This window comes from Schistocerca nitens, chromosome 2, assembly GCF_023898315.1.
Source record: "Schistocerca nitens isolate TAMUIC-IGC-003100 chromosome 2, iqSchNite1.1, whole genome shotgun sequence".
NCBI classification, from domain to species: domain Eukaryota; kingdom Metazoa; phylum Arthropoda; class Insecta; order Orthoptera; family Acrididae; genus Schistocerca; species Schistocerca nitens.
In genome coordinates this window covers 40,837,769-40,858,831 of record NC_064615.1, presented here as the reverse complement: position 1 = coordinate 40,858,831, position 21,063 = coordinate 40,837,769, and the positions used below count along the sequence as shown (strand labels likewise).

The following is a 21,063-nucleotide window of genomic DNA, read 5'->3' as shown; positions in this document are numbered from 1 at the left end:
ACGTGAGGCAATACTGACCTTACGGCTTATCTTAGAAGCTAGATTAAGGAAAGGCAAACCTACATTTCTAGCATTTGTAGACTTAGAGAAAGCTTTTGACAATGTTGACTGGAATACTCTCTTTCAAATTCTGAAGGTGGCAGGGGTAAAATACAGGGAGTGAAAGGCTATTTACAATTTGTACAGAAACCAGATGGCAGTTATAAGAGTCGAGGGGCATGAAAGGGAAGCAGTGGTTGGAAAGGGGGTGAGACAGGGTTGTAGCCTATCCCTGATGTTATTCGATCTGTATATTGAGCAAGCAGTGAAGGAAACAAAAGAAAAATTTGGAGTAGGTATTAAAATCCATGGAGAAGAAATAAAAACTTTGAGGTTCGCCAATGACATTGTAATTCTGTCAGAGACAGGAAAGGACTTAGAAGAGCAGTTGAACGGAATGGATAGTGTCTTGAAAGGAGGTTATAAGATGAACATCAACAAAAGCAAAACGAGGATAATGAAATGTAGTTGAATTAAGTCGGATGATGCTGAGGGAATTAGAAGGAGGGATTGGTTGGTAGGACATGTTCTGAGGCAACAAGGGATCACCAATTTAGTATTGGAGGGGAGCGTGGATGGTAAAAATCGTAGTGGGAGACCATGAGATGAATACATTAAACCGATTCAGAAGGATATAGGTTGCAGTGGGTACTGGGAGATGAAGAAGCTTGCACAGGATAGAGTAGCATGGAGAGCTGCATCAAACCAGTCTCAGGACTGAAGACCACAACAACAACAATGATTTACCCCTGTCCATTGGCAAAAATTGTGAATTCCCAATGTTTAATGATGATACAAAGCATTGTAGTAGATGGCAAGTCTACTGCTGATCTGGAGACTGATGTTAATGATATACTCAGAGAAGTTACAGCTTGATTTTCAATTAATTCTCTTTCAGTAAATATTTAAAAAACTAATTTTATACAGTTCCACTCAAGCAATAAAACTCCAGGAAATATAGTAATTGCTCATGACAACCAGGAACTAGAACAGGTGCACTCCACTAAATTCCTAGGGGTTCACATTGACAGTAGGCTCAACTGGGAACAGCAAGTGTCCCTTACTCTAAAAAGGCTTTCATCAGCAACTTTTGCTTTAAGGATCATTGCTCATTTTGGGAACATCAACATTTTAAAATCAGTTTAGTTTGGATACTTTCACTCATTAATGAGTTATAGAATAATCTTCTGGGATAAAAATAAATCTTAACTGCTCAAAAGAGAACAGTCTGAATCATGTGTGGGGTTCCTCCATGAACCTCATGTAAAAAACTTTTCACACAGTTAGAAATACTGACTACGACATGTCAGTACATATACTCTCTGATGAATGTTGTTAATAAAGACTATGCTCAGTATGAAACAAATTGTTCATACCATAACTACAATACTAGAGGTAAAGAAGATCTACATGTTGAATGAAAAAATTTATCACTTGTACAGAAGGGAGTAAAGTATGCTTCTATAAAGACTTTTAATGCATTGCTTAATAATATTACATGTACAAGAGAAAATGAAATGCTGTTCAAAGGTATGTTAAAAAAATACCTGCTTGGCCATCCACTCTACTCCTTAGACGAATTCTTGTCCAGAAATAATGCACTCCCTTAATAATAGATGTATTTAGTCTCTTTGTTATTAGATGGATGATACGATATTATGTTAATATTATAGTGTTAATGTTATAGTTATAGTGTTATAGTGTGAATTGCTATACTAGCTAAATGACAGCTTGTAAATGAGAAAAAGTGATACTTATTAATATCTATATCATTGTATTATATTACTATTCTGTAGCATTAATTGTATTTGTACAATTGTATTGACATGTGCCACATCCAGGCGAATGACTCGCATGTACAGATCCATGGAATATGCGTACCAAATAAAAAAAGTAAAAATAAAATAAAACCACTTAATAAGTAGCAAGACACATATATATGGCAGAATACTAAGTAGTAGACAAGAGTAAAGCATCAACTCTGTTGGAGACATCTCAAGAATTGGCAATAGTAATCAATCATCATTTAGCAACATTCTGAACTGAAAAGGCAACTCATATGAAGCATGGTTTATCATTGTTAAAAAAATACTGCACTGTATTACAATTACAGAACTTTAAGAAAACAAATATGTTCACTGTTGGCCATTAAAATTACAACACCAGGAAGGGCAGGAAATATTGATATTTTACTTACTGTGCATGTACAGTATAGTAGTATGAATATATGACTGAATTTGTAGGTGATTTGAGGGTACAGAGTGTATAAAATTTAGTATACAGAGCTGCCACATCTGGTAGAAACAGTGGCTGTAACCTGAGTAGAAAATGAGTCAAATTCAACTTAGATGACAGATACAGGTATGTCATTCCACGCTGTTTCAACTTTATGTCACACATTATCAATCTTAGTGGCTGACAAATAGTGGCATGCCCATCTCTTTGTAACTTGTAACCAAACTTTTCAGTGGGTACATCAACTTGTATATCTATATCTACTTGATAATTCTGCAATTCACAGTTACAGGCCTAGCAGAGGGTTTGTCAAACCACTTTCAAGCTATTTCACTATCATTCCACTCTCAAACAGCATATGGGAAAAATTAACATTTACATCTTTCCACGTGAGCTCTGATTTGTCTTATTTAATAATGATGACCATTTCTTGCTCCACAGGTGGGTGCCAACAAAGGAATTTCACACTCTGGGGAGAAAGTTGGTGACTGAAATTTCATGAGGAGATGCTGCTGCAACAGCAGATGGCTTTGTTATAATGATCTTCACCCCAATTTGCATATCATTTCCATGACACTCTCTCCATTTTTTGTGATAATACAAAATGAGCTGCTCTCCTTTGGACTTTTTCAATATCCTTCATGAGTCCAAACTGATGTGGATCCACAATTCACAGCAGTACTCCAGAAGGTGGTGGATAAGTGTAGTGTAATTAAAGTCTGGAGTAGACCTGCTGCATTATCTAAGTGGTCTGCCAATGAATCACAGTTTTTGGTTTGCTTTCAGCACAACGTTATTTGTGTGATCATTTCAATTTAAGTTATTCAGAATAATAATCATTGAATATTTAGATATCTGTGACTGAAATGTAATTGAATCATTTTAGTACTCATGTGAACGACTTTTCATTATTTAGAGTCAATTGCCACTTTTTGCACATTTCATATATATCATTCTGCAGTTGGTTTTGATCACCTGATGACCATTATAGATGGTAATGACAGCGTCATATGCAAACAGTCTAAGGAAGCAGCTCAGATTGTCTCCTAAATCCTAGATCAGGAGCAGCAGAGGGCCTATAACACTTCCATGGGGAACAACACATATTGCTTCTGTTTTTCTTTTTTTCTATTGAGCACTGTATATTGTGGCCTTTCTGATAGGAAATTCTGAATACAGTCTCACAACTGAGATGATACTCCATAGACAAGCAGTTTGATTAGAAATCACTTGTGTCAAAAGTCTTCTGGAAATCTAAAAATATGAAATCCACTAGACATCCCCTGGTGATTTTACTATAAACCATAAATGGTGTATCATGAAATGTCAATGTCAGATTGCATACGTTTTTAATGAGTGCTTTTCTTCTGTTGGAAAATCTGTCAATGACCATTTTAAGAATCTTCAGCATAGATATAAGGGCATTCCAGTCAAACAAAGCGTATACTTGGCCCCAAACAATAGCAAGGAAGTCAAAAACATAGTAATGTCATTAAAAAATAGAAAATCAGCAGGCTATGATGGATTGTCAATCAGTACACTGAAAAGATGCATAGATAACATATCTGATGCCATGGCCACAGCAGTAAATGATGTAATTGCATCAGGTTGTTTCCCAGATAGTCTAAAGATAGCACAGGTAAACCCGATTTACAAGAAAGGTGATAAATCTAAAATTGAAAACTACTGCGCCATCTCAATCTTACCCGCATTTTCTAAGGTAGTTGAGAAAGTTATTTATACTAGACTAATGACATTCCTGAGTCAACACAAATTAATATTTGAAAATCAGAATGGCTTTATGAAAAACAAGTCAACTTCAGTAGCAGCAGCACAATTAATAGACAAAATAATAACGGCCATAGAGAACAAGGAGTATGTAACTGGAGTGTTCCTTGATCTAGAAAAAGCTTTTGATTGTGTAAACGTCACAATATTACTTGACAAGCTGTGGAATCTGGGTATCAGAGGAACTGGCTATGAGCTAATAAAATTGTATATGAGCAATTTCAAAATGAGAAACCTTCTGTGTGATTTTTCCTAATACGCAAAATTTTTATGGTGCACTGAAATGCTAATAATCTTTATATCCAAGTATGTAGTACACTTTATACGTTTTTCATGTTGTTTTCATGGTGATAAAATTTTAATGGTCAATAATGAATTTTATGTATTCGAGGACACTTCTCTCCTCATATCTAAGCATTTTTATTCCCCCCCCCCTCCCCCCCCCCCCCAATTAATCTCTATCTCATTGGGTAGAGGAACATCTGGCACCAGAAGTTGGTATTTGTCTTAAATTTTGTTTGTACTTCTGTTTTCTGATGCCTGGTAAAAAGGGTTCTTATTTTCCTCTAATTAATAATTTTCTTGATGTGGTGTACCACAACCATGTAATCATGCATAATTAAATAAATACGGGTAAACAACAGCTGAAGTGCAACCTTGTACAATGTCTGTTTAGATAGATAGTTACCATTTCCTTTAGTCTCTTCAAGATGTTTTCATGTATAATCTGTGACAGTTGTTCAGCCATTGAACCAAATACTAAACAATTTTTATTCATTGAAGTCCTAACTACATTAACAGATCTATTATACACTGCAGAAATAATAGATTACCTGGGTTTGAAGATTCATACATGCAGTAGTAAAGCATATTACAGTAGCATACCTGACAAGTGTCTTTGTCTCCTGAAGTGACCCCGGCACATAACATTGATGGTGCAATTCCATGAGGCAGAGATGTGATCTTGCCAAGACTTTTCCATAGGTTATTGCACATTTCGTTACCTACTATGTCAAGATTAACTTTCTGCAAAATGTCACTTAATTTTCCAGCTGCAAGACAGAACACCATCAAAAATGACAACAATATCTGACAGTAAGACTTCTATTTTAGGTGTGGATTTTAACATATTACTCACAATGGTCAATGGGAGAGATCAAGAGGTTTGTTTCATCATTAAATATCATTTAAGTGTGAAGGCAGTGGTAGTGTCAGTACCCAGAGAAGATAGTTATAGCTAGGTATGTATGTGCATTAACAATGTAACATAGACTAAAAAAATCAACAAAAATAATCAATTTTTGAAAATATAATATAAAAGGATAGACAAAAAAATCTACTCACCAAGTGGTGGCAGGAGAACACATGCAGTCGTCGACAAAATATACAAGCTTTTGGAGACAATGCCTCCTCCTACTGGCTGAAGAGATGAAGGGGAAGAAGGAAGGATAAAGGGAAAGGACTGGTCATCCAGAACCGCAGATCAAGGGATGAGAAGCAAGTCTGGTAAGATCCTCTGACCTGGGGTTCTGGGTGACTTTTTTGTAACTCTCCCTAGTTTCTAAAAGTTTCCAGTGCTTTTCCTTCATCCCTCTCCCTTCCCCCTTCAGCCCTTCTACTAGAAGAAGGAGCCACTGCTTCTGAAAGTATGCACATTTAATTAACTTGTGTGTGTGTCTCCTGCCACCATTTAGTGAGTAGATTTTCTGTTCTATCCAGTTAAAAATTAGATAAATAGTATTTAACTTCCAAGGGCTTGATACAATAACTGAAATGCAGAACTGCGCTTACTGTTGGATGCTTATGACTGTTATGTATTGCTGCTAAACTGATGTCTGAAATCAGATATCCTAGAAATGCTGAATAGTATCAAGGCGAAGGTTCAACTTTGGGTTTTGATCCAGTATGCATATCTGAGCTGTCATGGATATTCTGCCAAGTAAATACCTTACTTTTTGGTACCAAATCAATGCTAATTTTTACTGTAGTGCTTGTTAAAGAAATTTAGAATTATATAATGGCAAAGCAGTCACCAATCTGAAAGTTGGTTGGTTGGTTAGTTTCATGTTACATGGATCATTTTGTATTATACATCATAATAACATGGAATGAGTCATTTTACATTCCACTGCAAATTAATTTTTTATTATGGCTACATCCTGAACATTTGTAAGTTTTATCAAGAGTTGTCAAGTTGTATCGCAGTGTAAAATATGATTTGTTTCAGTATGAACCATGAGAAGAGCAAATGAAGTCAAAAGCCTACTTTTAACAACTTGTCAATAAAAGTAACATGTCAATGCAATCTATAAACGAAAGGTGATATTGTACATTTTTGAAACATGAAAACGACATGTAATCCTGAAATGTTTTCATCACATTATTCTTCAACAGTTTTGATAACTGTTGTATGAAATTAGGTATTTTAATTTTTGTTTCAATATGTAAAATAAAGGAAAGGTAATGACTCACATACTGCAGTCTGATGTGTGGTGCATAGGCACACATAACATAACAATGTGTTCAGTAGCTTTCAATCTCTCTGACACTAGTTCTAGTAGCAAGGACACTCATCAACATACAGAACTACACTGAGATCCAAAGGTACACAATCACAGCTATGGTGGCACTGATTATTAATTGTTGAGAGCACAGTTGCCTGGGTTGAGGACCTGGAGAAGGGGTAGGGAATAATGCATGATGCAAGGATGAGTTATTGGTGTAGTGTGAATCAGTATCAGCCAGGATTGATGACTCAGTGGCTGCTCAAGATGGAAAGTGTCCCGCTATCTTCTGCCACTGCAGTTAAGACAGAGGCATTTCCATCACTGTAAAGGACAGGGTGACATGTGAAAGCTGCCATGTGATGTACCAGCTATGTTGCTATTACTGTGCAACATTCTCTGTGGGTATAATAACAAAATAGACAACCAACTGTCTACTTGCATGAATGGCCCTTGCCAAATGGTGGTGAGCCTGTAAATCTGCAAATATGACTAACAACTACTTTTTGTGTGCCATTTGGACATCCCTTCCAGCAGAAATTTCTGTTAACTATATAGGTGGAAATTGTGTGTCTTGCAGTCCCCCTCTCCTAAACCTCCACTAATCTGTTTTCCACTATCTCACCTTAGCTCTTTCCTTCTCTCATCTGTCTACTCCTCTCCTTCCTTTTTCATCACCATCTCACTTTCCATTACTTGCCTTCCTGCCCCTTCTCTCTCTCTCCCTTTTTTCCTCTCTACCCCTTACATGCTCTAACCTCTGATCTCTGTTCATCTTATTGTGCAGCCACTGAGTCATTTCGTGAAAGACCTGCCTCTGACAACCCTGCTACAACCTCCTTGCCTCATGTGTCCTATCCTGACCATCCCCACCTCCATCTACCCACACAACTGCTTTCAGTAACTGATATTCAATTATCAGTGTCGCCACAACTGTATGTGTGTGTTAAAGCAAGTGCAACTGTTTTCTATTAGATGTTTCTGTGCGCCTCAAACCAGTTCATTCCCTATATTACATGTAGGCAGTTGCATATTTCTAGGATGATCACTTAAAACAATTTCCTGAAACTTACTAAGTGCCTTTCGTGGGATAGTTTGTGTCCATCTTCAAGAATTTGCTAGCTCAGTTCTTTCAGCATCTACATGCCAATTTTCCATAGCTATAAAGAAAAATGGGAATGAAGAAAACAACAGGGACCATTCATGCTGCCCTTATTTCCAAATATTCAATATCTCATGTTAGTTCTATTTGGTGTGAAATTACTGTAAAATAAGGCAAATGTGTGTATGTGTTAGCAATCATCTTTGTAGGTTCATTGTATTTCCTTAGTATTCTACCAATGAAGCAAAGTCTGCAACGTGGTTTACCTATGACAGACTATGCAGCCGATCCATTTCATATCCTTACCAGCTATTAGAACAAATTATTTGCATGACTTTACTGGTTTTAATTGTGACTCACTGACTTGTTCGTCATAGGATACTTCATGTTTTTATTTTTTGACGTGTATTATTTTACAGTTCTGAACATTCAAAGCTAACTGAAAATTTTTACAGTAGTTTGAATTCTTTATCAAGATCTGGGAGCTGTCTTGCTTGCTTTCACCAAATTCTTTTGTAATGGTTTTGCTGCATCTGCTAACTTCTTGGATAATTAGATTGTTCTCTCGAAATTTTTCCATCATCAGAGGATTTATTGTGCAGCAAGCATTACTGTAGCTGGGATCATGTGGGTTTCTGTGGGATTCTCATCGAGAGTAGCACTGTGTGTTGTGTGGGTCCCTTCTAACAAAACTGGTTATAGTGAGATAAATGTACTACCCAATATTGGATGAAATGAACTGAACAATACCATGATGAAAAGGTAAAAAACAAAAATCCACTACAACAAAGCTTTGCAAAAATGTTTAAATGTCAATGTTTACAAATACTTAATATAATTACAATGATGATTATGGACTTCTCAAAAAGATAAACAATTAATTGTATTTTATTTATGAAATGTATGCCCCTAATATTATTTTGCATAAATAGATCAATATATGATAGTAACTTCTTTGCTACATGTTGTTAGAGGAAAATCTTAATTGGTTGCAACTTGCATGAGTTGGAAGTGTGAGGATGGAGAATGAGTTGTGTGTGTTTTATCGATTTGTATTGCGAAGTGAAATGACTGAATATAGATGTGTGATTCTGCAGAAAGTCCATCAGATTTCACATTATAATTGAAGTAGTAATTCAATCACCCTCAACACAATTATAGGAAGATGAATCACAGAAAGGGAGAGTACAAGGAGCCATCAATGTACAACAAAGAAGAGCAACTAAAAATATGAGTATTGTTTTATTAACAGAACTGGTAATTAAAATTCAACTGTCCCTGTCACTCACTGCAGTGTGTCACTATCTCATGGTGGCAAGTGCTGTGAAAATGTGACCAACTGCCAAAATTACTAACTTACTCCAAACATATCTAAGTTCAACACTGGACAAGAAGAGGCTGGGGACGGTCAGAATATGGTGGCGTTGCCCATGATTTTCTGGAAGTGAAATGTGAATACTGTGTTGGACTATTTTTCTTCTTGCAGACTGAAAGATATTGTGAAAATTTTATGTGAACAATCAGCCAGATATGAACCACAGCTATCAAACAGCAACATAACAGCAAAAAAGGATTTTGCAAACAAGAAGCAAAAAAGATGGAAAAAATAAAAAAGTGAGGTGAACAACTAACAATGTTGACATCCAACAACAAAGTTAAGTACTGGAAATATTTTATTTATTTATTTATTTATTGGTGAAGTGTTTCATTGTGTAAGTATTAACAATGACAGTAATGAAGAATCTGGACCAATAGGAAATAATACAGATATGAGAGACTTAAATAGTGTAGTGAAACAAGAACAGGAAAATATTAGTGATGAACTTCTGTAACAGAAAAAATTAAGGGATGAATTAAAACAAGATGGTGATAATGACATAAGTAGAATGCTGTCACCATTAATCAAAATTAGCAGTGATAATAAGGATCAGTTAATAACAATGATCAGTGACAGTAGGCATCAGTTAATAACAATGAGTAATGAACAGTTCACAAAATTCAGGCAGTCAATAGGAATGTTTTGTGATTATGTTGGAAAAAATACAGTGCAATTAAATGATAATGAGAAGCAGTTAACAGAAATTGGTCATTTAAAAGTCTTATTGAATACTGATACAATCAAACAACACTCCTGAGCAGTGTTTGATTGTATTGGTAAAAATACAGCTGAAATAAACAATATTAATCAAAAAATTGGTAGATTAGATGTATGAATAGAATCTGTTGAGTTATAAATGAAAGAAATTGAATGTAACTTTAATGATGAAGTTAAAAATGTCAAAGATGAGATCACTGAAGATAGGGAGGAAAACAAAATTGCTTTTAAAATGTGCATGAGGAAGTGAGAACTGTTGACAAAACTGTAAATAGTCAAATTTGGACTTTGAAAACAAATGTTGATAGCAAACTGGTACTTGTTGAATGCAGTTTTGTTAACAGGTGAAAACAGTAGACAGCAAACTCACAGAAAATGCAAAATTAAGTAAAAGCGAAACTAGCACCCTATAAAGTAGTGTTTCTGTTTTGTGCAAAAAATTTGAAGAATTGTCTAGTAATGTAGTTAATCAAAATTGTGTTAACAGTGTTGGTACCATGTTTTGCAACATTCTAGTGAAAAACTTTTCAAGTGAAGGTAATTTACACTCTGCAAATTTTCTGCACAATTGCAGAGATAATTTTGTGTCTAATATGACAGATACTATGAAAATCAAATTTTTTGAAAAGTTTCTGGAAGGTGAAGCATTAAGTTGGACAAATAAGTGTACTAATGATGATGGTGTGGTAACCCCTTGTCACCAGTTTTGCAAACCCTTGTCACCAGTTTTGTAAACCCTCATTGCCAGTCTTGTGAAGGTCTCATTGCTACTGCTGTGGAGGCCAAGTTGCCACTGTTGTTACAGTAGGCTGAGTTTGTGGGTTCATGAACTACTAAGACAATTACTCCCTGCCACTATTACACAGCTATGCCCGAGGTCAAGTAACAGGACAGGAGAATGAAAGTTCTACAACACTCGAAAAATTTAGTAACAAAGTCAGGCAAATGAGTTAAAAAGGGTTACTTATCTTGGCAGCTTGTTGAATAATAAAGTCTGCAACACTGCATTAATGTAACACAAAAAGGCCCTCAATGGCTAAGTGCAAATAATCATAGGTCAACTTCTCAGTACATAGCAAATGCTTTTCACAACAACTGTCTATCCACTTCTAAGAGTTCATTAAATGATGTTCCCTGTCTAAATGAGCCCTGGTCAATGGTCTATAACCAAGTGAGTGAGAGCAGCTCTTCTATCTTCCAAGTAGGCTTCTGTCCATTGCTGTCTGGTCATTAGCGGATTGTACTCGGCTGGCAATTCGCTGAGGTGAAGTTTATATCCTCATCCTCAGTGCTGCCCGTGGTGTAAGTGGCAAATCTCTGTGGCACTGACACCAGCTAGAATCTTTGCACCTGTGGTGCTTTTGCCCTGGCTGTGTCTTGTTTGAATGACACAACAGACAAAACTTATGCAGACTCTGAGAAAGGATTTTTAAGTATATTTTGGTCAAAGTTGGAGAAAACAAGGAAATACAACTACAATAGACACACACATTTTGAAAGTGTTACTAATCAAAATTGTCACAGTAATAATCACAACAGGAGAGTACATCATAATCATAGTGGTAACAATTATCATCAGAAGGATCAGAATAGAGAAAATGGTAACAATTTTATTTCTGAAAAGCAAACACAGTTGTAGCAAAATGAGAAAGAAAAGAAAAAAGTTATATGTATCTGTTCCACAAAGCAACTGAATGTGATAACTTATTAGTTTGGAATGTGCATGTTGTGACTCGCCGATCTTTTAAAGTGCCACTGCGCAGTTACGCGCGTCCTCTACATGTGGCGCTGTCTGCCAGCCATGCAGCAGCAGCGCCACCTAAGCTGCCAGCCAGCCAGCCAGTGGCCGCTAGACTCGGACTCAGTTATGATTTGACTGTTAAAGTGTACACACGTCTTACACAGTTTACTTGATCTGTGACTTTCATGTATTGCGTCTTCCTTGAAATATACTTGTTCAACTTGAAGTTATAACAATTGGCGACGAGGTTGTGATTTTTCTTTTCCATCGTTCACCCACATGTTTCCATGGCTACTTTAGAACAACTATTGCAAGGTCTCATAGAACAACAAACGCTTCTCACAAATGCGATTCGTGATTTCGTCGCTGCATCAAATGCGGGGCGTCTCTCGTCGTCGTCTCTACCTCCTTTTCCTCCTTACGATGAGACAGCGGAAGACTGGTCTGATTATGAAAAACGTCTTTGACAACACTTCTTGGCATTTCATGTCATGGATGAACAAACATGTAAGTCTCTGTTCCTTTCATGGATTTCACCTCAAATGTATTGGTTGTTGTCGCAATTGGCTCCTTTGAAAGATCCTGCGTCTTTGTCCTTTGCTGAAATGTGCTCACTTCTGTCCGTCTATTTTCAAAAGCAAACACATGTGGTAGCCTCTCATGTTGCCTTTTATCATTGTCAAAAACAACTGAATCAATCCTATCGTGCTTGGGCTGCTGAACGTCACGGCCTCAGTAGAAAGTGTCAATTTGTTACTGAAGTTCGCAAAGAATCCTACACCGATTCCATGGTACGGGATGCTACTATCCGATCAGTGCCCGACAAAGAAGTTAGGCAACGTGCCCTTCAGTTGGCAAATCAGACTCTAGAATAAGTCTTATCCATCGCTCAGTCTTTTGAAATTTCTTGCACCGCTGGAGTGCAAATAGAGGCATGGGGCGACGTCGGGGAAATACAACCTCTGTGCGATGTTGATGAAGCGTGTGGCGTGTCCTCGCCAGCCGAGGTGGCCGCAGTACACTCCCAAGTGCAGCATCGGCTGTAAACAAACCTCTAAGAAACTGCAGCAAAACCCACGGCAACTTCCTTCATGTCCGCGGTGTTTTACGAAACATTCACGAGAAGATTGTCCACAACATTGGGCTGTGTGTCACAAATGCAAAAAAAGGGTCATGTGTCATCCGTTTGCAAATCCGACTGCATACATGTTGCTCATGAACATGACACTGATTCTGATTCTGTGTTGTCTGTCAATTGTACTTCTTCCCTTTCAGGGGAGTTATTCCTCACTGTCCAAATACTTGGTCGAGATGTTCGCATGCAGGTGGATACTGGTTCTGCTGCCACTATCATCAATTCTCAGACTATCTTCAGTTGGGTTCTCCAATCCTGTCACCTGTCACTAGGCAATTACGGACTTACAATAAACAGAACATTTCTCTCTTGGGACAATATGATGCTGAGGTATCTTACAAATCTGTCGTTCGCACTGTTCCCATATTTGTGGTCGACGGACCATTCCTGTGGCCCTTTGTGATCAGGTCAAACAGGAGCTGGATCGTCTCACTGCTTCAGGGGTCTTGCTTCCTGTCACTTCCAGTTAGTCGTCCTCTCCTGTCGTTGTCATTGCTAAGCCAAATGGTGATATTTGTCTCTGTGGCGATTTCAAAGCCACTGTAAATGCTCAATGCCTTATTGACACTTACCCTATGCCTCGACCTGAAGAATTGTTCACTAAACTTGCTGGAGGCCAGTATTTTTCTAAACTTGATCTGTCAGAAGCTTATCATCAACTTCCTCTTGACGCTGCTTTCTGGCAGTTTCTGGTCCTTAACATGCTTTTGGCCTCTATCAATACCAATGATTGCCATTCAGGGTTGCCAGCGCCCCTGCTCTCTTTCAGCGATTCTGGGAACAATTATTGCTCACTGTCCCTGGGTGTATAGATTACCGGGATGACATTGTTGTCACTGGCTCCACCACTGACAAACATCTTCAAAATCTCCGCACACTTTTTCATGTCTTACAGACTGCCAGTCTTAAGTGTAATCTTCAGAAATCAAAATTTTTTCAGGCATCTATCACATACTTGGGGTTTCAACTCTCTCGGGATGGTATTCATCCCCTTCAGCAAACTGTCACTGCAATTGATGCCCTTCCTCGCCCTACATCTGTTAAGGAACTGCAGCCCTTCTTGGGGAAAATCGCATACTATTACAAGTTTTTACCGTCTGCTGCTTCGTTGGCTCAGCTGTTGCATTGCCTGTTGCATAAAAATGTGCCTTTTCATTGGTCCACGTCATGCAGTGTGGCTTTCCAGAAATTGAAGACTATGCTGAAACAGGACCCGTGGCTGGCTACTTATCAACCTGGCCAACATCTTGTTCTCGCCTCAAAAATGCTCACGAATGCCCAACAAAAGTATTCTCAAATTGAAAAAGAAGCTTTGGCCATTATTTATGCTCTTCATAAGTTTGGTGTTTTTCTCTATGGATCCAAATTTCATCTTGTTATGGATCACAAACCACTTGTTTCCTTGTTCCATCCATCAACGTCACTTCCCGACAAGGCTGCACACCGCCTCCAGCATTGGGCTCTTTACTTGTCTTGTTTCAATTATGAGATTCATTTCCAGCTGACAGCTCAACATGCGAATGCTGATGCACTGTCTCACCTTCCCATGGGTCCTCATTTGGCATTCGATAGGGACGAACTTTTGTGTTTCCACCTGGATGTTGCCGAGCAGCAGGTTGTGGATGGGTTCCCCATCACCGGGGACCGGCTGGCGGCTGCTACGGGTTCTGACCCTACCCTCTCCCAGGTTTTACGCTGTATTCAGAAGGGTTGGCCAGATCGTCCATCCGCTAAGACTTCTGATCCGTTGCAGAACTACTACGCTTTGCGTTACCGCCTCACGGCTAGGGATGGTGTTATCCTCCCATCCACTGAAAATGCTTCACCACATGTTGTGGTACCTGTGTCTATGCGTGCTTCGGTCTTGCGCCTCATTCACCAAGGGCACTGGGATGTCTCTCGCACAAAATCTCTGGTGTGCCATCATGTGTACTGGCCCGGTATGGACTCTGAAATCGCACACATGGTCGCTGCCTGTGGCCCTTGTGCGTCACAGGCCGCCGCCCTGAAGTCATCTTTGTCACCGTGGTCTTTGCCTGAGAAGCCCTGGGAGCATATTCATGCTGACTTCGCGGGACCTTTTTTTAGGTACTTTGTGGCTTCTCGTTATTGACGCCTACTCTAACTTTCCTTTCATTGTCCATTGCACATCGCCTACCACCGCGGCAACCACCAATGCTCTTGCTTGCATTTTCTCTTTGGAAGGCCTTCCCTCTACTCTTGTTACTGATAATGGTATGCAATTTGCCTCTTCCAACTTTTCGGATTTTTGTGCCCGTCACGGCGTCATGCATGTCACGGACCCTCCGTTCCATCCACAGTCAAATGGTGAGGCTGAACGACTGGTCCGCACATTTAAGGCTCAGATGAGGTAACTCCTGACTTCTTCTGCTGCTGATGATGTGCTTCTCCAATTTCTGGCTTCTTACCATTTCACCTTCATGGACGACCACAGCCCAGCTGAGCTCTTACATGGCCGACAGCCCCGCACGCTACTTCATCTTGTGCGGCCTTCCACCTCACGGCCGTGGGTGCCTTTTCGCTTGGCCGGTTCACCGCCAACAACCTTGTATGAGTACGGGGATATGGCAGGCGGCCAAAATAGAGTCCTGGCCGCATCTTACGACACCGTGGCCAACACCTGTATGAAATCCAGATGGACACGGGTGTTGCAGTGCGTCATTCAGACCAGCTTTGACCTCGTGTGCCGGCAACACCTGTTCCGGATGCCGCTACACCACCTTCAGCTCTACCTGACGCTTGGGATACTGGACTCTCTCATTACTCACAATGCAGTCCTCTCACCATCATATCGGTGCCAGCACAAGAACTGACGCCACCAGGAGATGTGCCCATGCAGGAACCAGATGACCATCATCTGTCAGAGCAACTCTACTCGCCCCCTTCTCCTACAGACGCAGACACATCGCGCATGTCTCCTGTTATAAAAACTGGACTTCTTGCAACTGGCAGATTGGTGCACGGCACCCAGCAGATTCGACCCCCACGTCTCCTGTCCTCTCGACCCGTTATCATCGGGGACACTTCTGTCCGTACGGGAAGCCTCCTCCTCAAGACTTCACGGCCAGTCAAACAACACCTATGGATGTTAGCAATCTACAGGCCACCTCCATCAAGACCTGTGCAAAAACTTCAAAGGGGGGAAAAGTGTTGTGACTCGCCGTTCTTTCAAAGTGCCACCGCGCAGTTACGTGCGTCCTCTACATGTGGTGCTGCCTGCCAGCCATGCAGCAGCAGTGCCACCTAAGCGGCCAGCCAGCCAGCGGCCGCTAGACTCGGACTCAGTTATGATTTGACTGTTAAAGTGTACACACGTCTTACTCTGTTTACTTGATCTATGACTTTCATGTATTGCGTTTTCCTTGAAATATATTTGTTCAACTTGAAGTTATAACAGTGCAGTGTTACTTTTCTACTGGTTGTAAAGAGGTCGTGATTTATATTTTATTATGTTCTTTCAAGAACTACAAGTTTAAATTAATTCCTGAGCATTTAATTTAGTTCTTAAGGAAATTTTCTTTGTGATATATAATATGTTGACTGTCATAATGCTGGATTTGGAATCTGTAATGTGGTAATGAAGAAATGAATGTTATGCTGCTGCCATGATGTTTCTGTAAAGTGAGTTTATTGTTATTGATTATGTTTAGCCCTTAACTCACGAGGTGTGGTCTCTCAGACTGTGCCAGAATTTTCCACGTCACTCTCGTAGGTCAGTTATGCCAAAACGTTTTTATACACCACCTACACTCTTTTAATCACCAAGCTTACAAATTACTATTGTCAGTTGCATTATTGCTTTATTTGATTGTTGTTGACATGTGTTGTTGACATGTGATGGGGTCTCCTAGACCACGCCTTGTGAACTATGCACACACTTTCGTCAGTTCAGTACAAAATGTATTAGCAAGTTTGTGCCAATTTTACACGCTCTAAGATCGATGAAATTTTTAGTCAATGAATGGAGAATGATGTCAATCATATAGAACAAGAAGTACACAAAGAAGACAAAGATTTTTCAATAGCCAGTGATCACAATTCTGCTAATGAACAAGAGGACCATTCATAGGGAGAACTTAAGGACAATGGTGATGAGGACCTTTCTGTTTCTCCAAAAAAATACTTAGTGTTACTTAAAATTAAATGTGTTCTGAATGGTGTAAAAAAGATGTATATCTCTGTACTTACCATTAATTTGGCAGCTTTTCATTTTCTGGCTATTGAGTTCAGTTTTTACATGCAAGTTTAAACCCCAGAAATTAGTTGTATGTGAAAATTTGCTTCTACAGAGATACCATAATTTTTCACAACATAGAGAACTGAATTTTAACAGTTTGTTTAGTGTACTATTGAGAAAGCATCGCAAAAGTATGTGGTTTTTGCTTGATACAAAAATAAAATGTTGTTGGCCTTATTTAGTGCAATAAAATCATTAAGGAGTATTTAAACAACACTTATATAGGCTCTCCTGCGAACCTTGCAGAACTAGCACTCCTGAAAGAAAGGATACTGCAGAGACATGGCTTAGCCACAGCCTGGGGGATGTTTCCAGAATGATATTTTCACTCTGCAGCGGAGTGTGCGCTGTTATGAAACTTCCTGGCAGATTAAAACTGTGTGCCCGACCGAGACTCGAACTAGGGACCTTTGCCTTTCGCAGGCAAGTGCTCTACCATCTGAGCTACTGAAGCACGACTCACACCCGGTCCTCACAGCTTTACTTCTGCCAGTATCTCGTCTCCTACCTTCCAAACTTTACAGAAGCTCTCCTGCGAACCTTGCAGAACTAGCACTCCTGAAAGAAAGGATACTGCAGAGACATGGCTTAGCCACAGCCTGGGGGATGTTTCCAGAATGAGATTTTCACTCTGCAGTGGAGTGTGTGCTGATATGAAACTTCCTGGCAGATTAAAACTGTGTGCCCGACCGAGACTCGAACTCGGGACCTTTGCCTTTCGCGGGCAACTGCTCTACCATCTGAGTTACCGAAGCACAACTCACGCCCGGTCGGTTGGGCACACAGTTTTAATCTGCCAGGAAGTTTCATATCAGCGCACACTCCGCTGCAGAGTGAAAATCTCATTCTGGAAACATCCCCCAGGCTGTGGCTAAGCCAAGTCTCCACAGTATCCTTTCTTTCAGGAGTGCTAGTTCTGCAAGGTTCGCAGGAGAGCTTCTGTAAAGTTTGGAAGGTAGGAGACGAGATACTGGCAGAAGTAAAGCTGTGAGGACCGGGCGTGAGTCGTGCTTCGGTAGTTCAGATGGTAGAGCACTTGCCCGCGAAAGGCAAAGGTCCTGAGTTCGAGTCTCGGTCGGGCACACAGTTCTAATCTGCCAGGAAGTTTCAACACTTATATAGTTCTAAACATAAATGTTATATAACATAAATTCAATTTTCAAATGATTTACAGTTTAAATATTGGTTTAAAGACAGGGGTCTCAGAGACCACATCTCATAGTATACATTACAGAAAGTGTTAATGGTTAGTGGTGAACCGTAAAATGAGAATATTTTGTGAGAAGTGAGAATTAATGAAAATGTCTTATGGTTTATGATGAGAATAATTATAATAATGATGATTATGCTGGTGTACTGTGGAGAACTATGTTGAGGAAGCAATGGATTAGAGAGTTTCTATTATATATGGTAGTAATTTACAACCAGTAAATCATGTAAAACATTATTGCTAAGTATCTGTAGGTGGAGAAAGTAGTTAATGGAGGAATCTAAGGTAAGAGTGAAAGTAAAATTTTAGCTGAGTTTTGAAAACATGAAACTATAGAACCATATGGAATAATAATTTAACTGAGCTACTATATAAAAAAAAAAATAGTTTCCAACTATATTAAGTAAAGAATGACATTGGAGGAAAGTAGAAATCAAACATTGTAGGCAGATTGTAGTGTACAGTAAAATGATAAATAGAGGTGAAATCACTGCTACTTGAGCTGTGGAAAATTTTCTACTATGGCCAAATTGACTATCTGATTTATTGTTTTTGCTTGTGTTTGTCTTCTACTGTCTCCGTGTGTGTGTGTGTGTGTGTGTGTTAGATTGGTTACTGCTACTACAATGGCAGGTGATCAAGATTTGAGTCAGTCCGAAAATGGTGTTATAGTTGGGGCACGGGTGATAGGACACGCCATCTTCGAGGTAGTGATGAAGTGTGGATTTTCCCATGTGGCCATTTCATGAGTGTACCATGAATATCAGGAACCTGGTAAAACATCAAATCACAGACATCGCTGCAGCTGGAAAAATATCCTGCAAGTACGTGACCAATGATGATTGAAGAGAATCACTCAAAGTGACAGAAGTTCGACCCTTCTGCAGGTTGCTGCAGATTTCAATGCTGGGCCATCAACAAGTGTCAGTGTGTGACCTACTCAACCTAAACTTCATTGATATGTGCTTTTGGAGCTGAAGGCCAACTCACGTACCCTTGATGACTGCATGACACAAAGCTTTATGCTTTGCCTGGGCCCGTCAACACTGACACTGGACTGTTGATGACAGGAAACATATTGCCTTGTCAGATGAGTCTCATTTCAAATTGTATCAAGTGGATGGATGAGTATGGGTATGGAAACAACCTCATGAATCCACGGGCCCTGCCTGTCAGCAGGGGATTGTTCAGGATGGTTCTGGAATGGTGTAGGGCAAGTGAAGTTGGAGTGATATGGGACCTTGATATGTCCAGATATGACACTGACAGGTGACACATATGTAAGCATCCTGTCTAATCACCTGCATCCATCCATTCATGTCCATCGTGCATTCTGACAGACTTGGGCAATTCCAGCAGGACAATGTGACATGCCACACGTCCAGAACTGCTACACAGTCATTCCAGGAACAGTCTTCTGAGATTAAACACTTCTGCTGCCCACCAAATTCCCCAGACATGAACACTATTGAGCATATCTGGGATGCCTAGCAACATGTTCAGAAGAGATTTCCACCCCATCATACTCCTATGGATTTATGGACAGCCCTGCAGGATTCATGGTGTCCACTACCTTCAACATTGCTTCAGACATTAGTCAGGTGTACCAGTTTTTTTTTGAATCTTCAATGTGTGTGTGTGTGTGTGTGTGTGTGTGTGTGTCAGTCTAGTAATCTAACATAAATGAGCTTATATGCGTAAAAAAATTAAATTTTTGACATAGATGAGTCAGAGTGAGAAAATATGACTATAGTTAGTCATTGTTAACAATGCCAAAACATCTAGTATTTTAGTGAATAAAAAAAAAATTATGAAAAATGAAAAAGTAAAAAATTTATAAGCTGTGGCAGTTCAGTAATTACTGTAGTTTCTTGCAAGGGAAAGGCATAATGAAGAGCATTGTTTTTCATACCATTGTGAAGTTAATGATTAATGTATTTTTTCTTGGCTTATATCACATGTTTTACTATTATGAATAGAATACAAGAATTACAATGCAGAGCAATTTTTCTCTTTGAGGCGTATTGTTAGTATTATGAGGTTTTGTGAGCTATTGTGTGATGTTGATGAGGTTTATGTTGAGAAGAAGTGGTGTGATATGTGAGGGTTTATTGTCTTATGAACTATAAAGAGTATGTGAAGGTTATGGGGTTTATAATGATGTTAGGGGAATGAAATATTATAGACTTAATGGTTCTCTGTTTTGTAATGCATTGTTTTTCTGATGATGATGATGATATGCTGTAGGAAATTATGAGATATGAATATAAGGAAGATAGGAAAAATGATGTTGAGCATTAGCCTTTGATTATATGATTGATGTTTACGAGAGCTTGAGCAGGGTCTCAATTGTTGAAAATTTCTGAATTATATTTAACAATGGTATGATCGATAGCACTGGCATGAGAAAGAGTTAGTACTGGTAGGAAATACCTTTCATACCATGCTGCTGACAATAAAGTATTAACACCTTATGAAGTCATTTCTATGTTAATTTTAGGCATGGTATCTGTGTAAAAAATGAATATGGAAGCTGAAAATGATCTAGAATAATTTGTCATCCAATGAAACTTTGCATTTCTTGTGTTCTAGATTTGGGAATGTGTGTGGAAGGCAGCAAATCATTTCTCACAAAATAATTGAACTTTATTATTCTATATATAATTTACTTGTGTTTACTATGACAGATTTTCTATACTATTTTGTATGTCTTGAACTTTCATATTGTCCCACTGAATCAGAGTTGTTGTTGTTGTGGTCTTCAGTCCTGAGACTGGTTTGATGCAGCTCTCCATGCTACTCTATCCTGCGCAAGCTACTTCATCTCCCAGTACCTACTGCAACCTACATCCTTCTGAATCTGCTTGGTGTATTCATCTCTTGGTCTCCCTCTATGATTTTTACCCTCCACGCTGCCCTCCAATACTAAATTGGTGATCCCTTGATGCCTCAGAAC

The 21,063-nt window shown here is 39.2% G+C and overlaps 1 protein-coding gene across 1 annotated transcript in view; it reads right to left on the bottom strand.

Moving 5' to 3' along the window:
- The window catches only part of LOC126234294 (venom protease-like), a 119,324-nt gene that overhangs the window by 7,557 nt on the left and 90,704 nt on the right, over nucleotides 1-21,063 (bottom strand). The window contains exon 6 of the mRNA XM_049942979.1: nucleotides 4,948-5,114. Coding sequence (XP_049798936.1) covers nucleotides 4,948-5,114 — 167 coding nt within the window. The remainder of the gene's footprint in view (nucleotides 1-4,947; nucleotides 5,115-21,063) is intronic.